Below are 4,667 nucleotides of genomic sequence, written 5' to 3'. Positions count from 1 at the left end.
CCGTGTCGATGGGCATCGAGCCATCGGCGATGTTCTTGGCGCAGTTTTCGTTGTCGTACACGCGCGTGTTGTCGCACCAAAGCTCGCACGGACCCTAATCACCGATCAGAAGGCGCTGCTAACCACCACACAAAGCAAGTACCTCGTGCGACGGCGTAAAGCCTTCGTTGTCGCCGTGGCGCCATCGGACGACACTCGGGAGCGCTTGGGGTTTGGACGGGTCGAGCTTGGTGATGCCGCACTCGCCGCCCGACGGCTGCGACTCGATGAGGTCTTTCAGAGTCTTGAAGCGACTGGCCTTGAAGTGCGTTGTGAACGCGGCCGTGTTGTCGCCGGGGCTCTTGTTGTACGTGTCACCAGGCAGCAATGATGGGCCGTCGAGGGTGGCACAGAAGCGCGTCGGGTCGCTGTTGGGATCGACAAACTGAACGGGCGGCGCGACCAAGTGGCCATGAGCCATCGTATCGCGCACGGCGACGGCCGAGAGAACTGTGAGCACGACCGACACGACGAGTTGCATGTTGGGAATGCGGGAAAAAGACAGAATGAACCGTTTATGATTCAGGAGGATAATCGCTGGCTTGTTTGCCTGGATCCATGTATATCGCTTTGCATGTAAAGACGATCCGGTGGCGATCACCGTTGTGCTCTGAACATCGCCAGCAAATGGACTTGTGTAACCGCTGGACGACATGTGTTTGGCGCATCCTGTGGTTCGAACGTGCTGTGACTACACATGCCCAGTTGCCATGCTTACAGCACAAAGCGATACGGTATGCGTGGCGTACCGAGGCCTCGAGGCAACAACTCCTGTCAACAGTGAACGCAGACGGCCTTTTGAAGACAAGAACCATGGAACAAGGCATAAAACGACCGTTTTTGTGGAAGAAATGACGATATTGTCTAGCCTTAGAATCAAAAATTGCTTGGGAGTGTGATGGATTGGAGTCTGCTCCTCGAGGCGACAGCTTTGAAATGAGAGGAAGCGCGGCCAAGCGGCTTGTGAAGTTCGTGGCGGTTCACGCCCATGGGTCGCTGGATTAAGAAGGAAGCCGATGGTGTCCATCTTCTTGAGGCGACGGCAAAGTGCGAATTAGGATAACCTCACTTGAATGCTCTGGATCTCTCTACTCGATGAAGTTGTTTTCTCGGACCAATACAACCGATACTGCCTAGAGTTTGGATATCGGTACATCGGATGCATTCGGACGCCCTTGTATCGACTTCTAGCAGCGCGGAGAGTACAGTATACTAGTACTCAAGTAGTGAGGAACAGACACGTCAGATACACTACGCTTGGTAGCGAAATTATAGTCGAAGATGGAGCTGAGGCTGAGAGCTCTCAGACACCGCCCGTGTGGACGCAGTGGTGAAGGTAGTTGGACACTCTACGTACACATACAGTACATGTGTGTTTTCGTACCGTACATAGTACTCGCGAGTGCAATTGAGGACGCAATCCTAGACTTGCAATTTGCAAGTCTAGGATAGCGTCCTCGACAAAAGGTACACACATATATATGTATGAACGTGTTTCGCGTTATCTTTAATTTTGTAAAGATTTCACATACGTAGAGTCTAGCAATCTCCTTCTTCATTCGCTCGCCGGGCCGTGGCTGCGCAGGCGGCGGCGCGGGGTACATACACAAACAAACGAAACGCAGTGCGAATGCCCCACACCGACGACATTGCTCACGGCGCCATCCCAGCGCACCATCCTCGCTAGTAGAAACGCTCCGAAACAAACGCACTCGGCACGTCCAGTGCACGGCTGATCCGAAGGTGCGGGTGGTGTTCGAAAGATTGCTCTTTCAAACCAGATGTTTTGCCATCAACGGCTGTAATGCGTCGACGTTTCCTGATCAAGTCACTTCGTCGCGGTAGAGATGCCTCGAGCGCTTCTCTGTCGACTAGGGACGCATAAAAGGAACGACTTTTGGCTGTGTCGTGCCATATGGTACTGCGGTGCCAGCCACCACGGTCAGGTCGCTATTTCGGGTAGTAAACACAGTCCGGTGCACATTTCCCTCCTGTTCATCATCGGCCGCGAGATGCTCGGTCGGTCGACCGCTGGTAACCTTCACCGTCGGGTGTGACACCGACGTGGGACGAGGACACGTCGGGGTAGTGTATCTACAAAAGTGAGCTATCGCCGTCGGCCAACGACTTCGCGGATACGAAAGCATTCAAAGTTGCTTCGGGCAACGTAAACCGAAACTAAATTCACAGTCGAATTTGCGTCGCAAGCGAGCAGCGGACTTGAAGTCACGATTCGCGCAAAAAAGTCGATTGAAAAAGACACGATCGACCGATGCTACAGCCAGTGCGTGGCCGAGTCATGCGTGTTGGGTGACGACAGCGCAGCTACTCGTCCACGAAGAGAACGGTGAAGTCGCCACGCAATTGTAGGCGGTTGCAGTAATGTTGTTAGTCGAAGGATCGAACGCGTGACGCGTGCATATGGCTTCGTGCGGACAAGCAGGTATCGACGGCGTCCATGCGTTGTCGGTTGGCGCGTGTCGGTACTACCGACTCGCGCCTTGATTTCTATTCACTGGTACATCGTTGTCATCGTCCAAGCCACTCGATTCCACTTGCCGATGCTGTAGTAAGAATGATCGAGCTTGTTTCACAGCTGTGCGAGGACATGGGCGTGACCAGTGGACGTTCCTATCTATATGCATGAAACGCCCGAGGATGGAGGAGACCAGGTCATTGGTGTGGTGCTGGCTCTTCTTTGTCGTGCTTCTGTGGGTTTTTGGTTGACGCCCCGCGCAGCATCGATGCGTTGACGTGTGAGATAAGACGACACCAGCTGGCACTGGCGAAGTGCGCACAGACGCCGCAGCGACACTTACCATGTGCCATATGTTGTGTCGTCCACGGCCAGGAGCGTCTCGGTGCTCACTTTTCCTTTTTCCCTATCTATCTACCATGAAGATTGCGTCCCTCTTCGCACTCTCGAGTAGCTTGGCCAACCTCGCGTCGGCCGCCATCTGCGCCGGCGTCGCGCCCTACTCGTACCAAGTCGCGGTGCAAACCGACGCCAAGTTTGCTCCGGCCATCAACGAGCTCAAGAAGTACCCGGTCGCCACGTGGTATACGGACCGCGGCGGCGACTCGATCGACGCGCTCATTGCCGCTTGCCCAACGGACACGCCCGTCATCATCGTCTATGGTCTGCCTGGGAAGGACTGCGATGCGGGCTACTCGGGCGGTGGCAGCAACACCAACACCGACCAGTACAAGGCGTGGCTCGAGAAGCTCACGACCAAGGTCGGCAGCCGCAAGGTCATCTACATTCTGGAGCCGGATGCCATTGGTCTTCTTGCCAACAAGGACTGCGCGGCGCAGAACGGGTACGCCGCCAACCTCCAAGTGGCCATCCACGCGCTTGCCGCCAACAGCAACGCGCAGATCTACGCCGACGTGGCCGGGTGGGCCAACCAAGGCAAGGCGGTTGCGATCCTCAAGGGCTTCCAGAAGCTCACGGGTATCGCGATCAACACGTCTAACTATAAGAGCACAGGCGAAATGAACCAGCTCTGCGAGACGTACTCGAGCCAGACCGGCGGCCTCCACTGCATCATCGACACGTCGCGCAACCACAACGGGTCGCCGCAGAACGAGTGGTGCAATGCCAAGTCAGCCGGTATTGGCGCACCACCGACAGACAACACGGGCAGCAAGGTGGTCGACTACCTCCTCTGGCTCAAGGTGCCCGGTGAGTCGGACGGCCAGTGCTACGGCCAGTCGTCCGACTCGAGCGTTGGCCCCGGCGCCGGTCAATTCTTCCCCGACGGCTTCCAGCGTCTTTGGGACCAGAGCTATTTCGTAGCCCATGGGCTCCCCAAGATCGGAGAAGCGCCGTCGCCTTCGACCCAACCGGCGCCATCGCCGAGCCCGTCGACGGCCAGCCCTACCGCCGCTCCGACAGTGTCCCCGACGGACGCGCCCAAGCCCTCAACGCCGGCCCCCACTGATGCCCCGACGCCGTCGACCGATGCCCCGACGCCGTCGACCGATGCCCCGAAGCCGTCGACCGATGCCCCGAAGCCGTCGACTGACGCCCCGACACCTTCTACGGCGTACCCGACGCCGCAGCCCTCGTCGTCGACGCACCACCCGACGACCAAGCCCACCAAGAAGCCGACCTTCCGCCCGACGACCAAGCCCACCAAGAAGCCGACCTTCCGCCCGACGACCAAGCCCGGCACCAGCGTCAACGAGTGGGAGCAGTGCGGTGGCAAGAGCTACCACGGCTCCACGGCGTGTATTGACGGCTGCAAGTGCGAGTTCATCAACGAGTACTACTCCCAGTGCCGCCCCGTGGCCGCGTCGACCAGTGAAGTGGCGCCGTACGGCCGCTGCGGCGGCATTAACTACGCCGGCGTCACCACCTGCAGCGGCGGGTACACGTGCAAGGTCATGAACCCCCACTATTCGCAGTGCGTCCGTGACACGTCGTCGTCAGCGCACGATGACGACGACACGGGCTCACAAAGCGACGACGGCAGCTACTAAGCGTCGCACATCAGTATCCATGTCGTGTGTATAACTCGTGTATTAATTGTCCTCTTTTTGAATGCGATGGGCCTGTCTATTGTGCGACATTCGTGATGTTAGATTAGACAATGTGTCTAGTGGTGGATCATTTTTGCTACTCC

The 4,667-nt window shown here is 57.3% G+C and overlaps 2 protein-coding genes across 2 annotated transcripts; one reads left to right on the top strand and one right to left on the bottom strand.

Annotated features, from left to right (window-relative positions):
• Positions 1-118: 118 nt before the first annotated feature.
• SDRG_16539 (hypothetical protein) lies at positions 119-520 on the bottom strand (the record flags this gene model as incomplete). Its single annotated transcript, XM_008622754.1, has 1 exon — positions 119-520. The coding sequence occupies one exon, from the start codon at positions 518-520 to the stop codon at positions 119-121; it is 402 nt and encodes a 133-aa protein (XP_008620976.1).
• A 2,341-nt stretch (positions 521-2,861) lies between these two features.
• Positions 2,862-4,576, top strand: SDRG_16538 (hypothetical protein). The gene has a single exon (XM_008622753.1). It carries the CDS (start codon positions 2,869-2,871, stop codon positions 4,522-4,524), a length of 1,656 nt encoding a protein of 551 aa, XP_008620975.1. The 5' UTR covers positions 2,862-2,868; the 3' UTR covers positions 4,525-4,576.
• The last annotated feature ends 91 nt before the right edge of the window (positions 4,577-4,667 follow it).

This window comes from Saprolegnia diclina (genome assembly GCF_000281045.1).
Source record: "Saprolegnia diclina VS20 unplaced genomic scaffold supercont1.134, whole genome shotgun sequence".
In the NCBI taxonomy this organism is placed as follows: Eukaryota; Oomycota; class Saprolegniomycetes; order Saprolegniales; family Saprolegniaceae; genus Saprolegnia; species Saprolegnia diclina.
This window is presented reverse-complemented; position numbering and strand designations above follow the sequence as displayed.

Excerpts from the sequence above, each read along its gene's own strand:
- SDRG_16538 (XM_008622753.1), top strand. The coding sequence starts at position 2,869 with ATGTTGTGTCGTCCACGGCCAGGAGCGTCTCGGTGCTCACTTTTCCTT.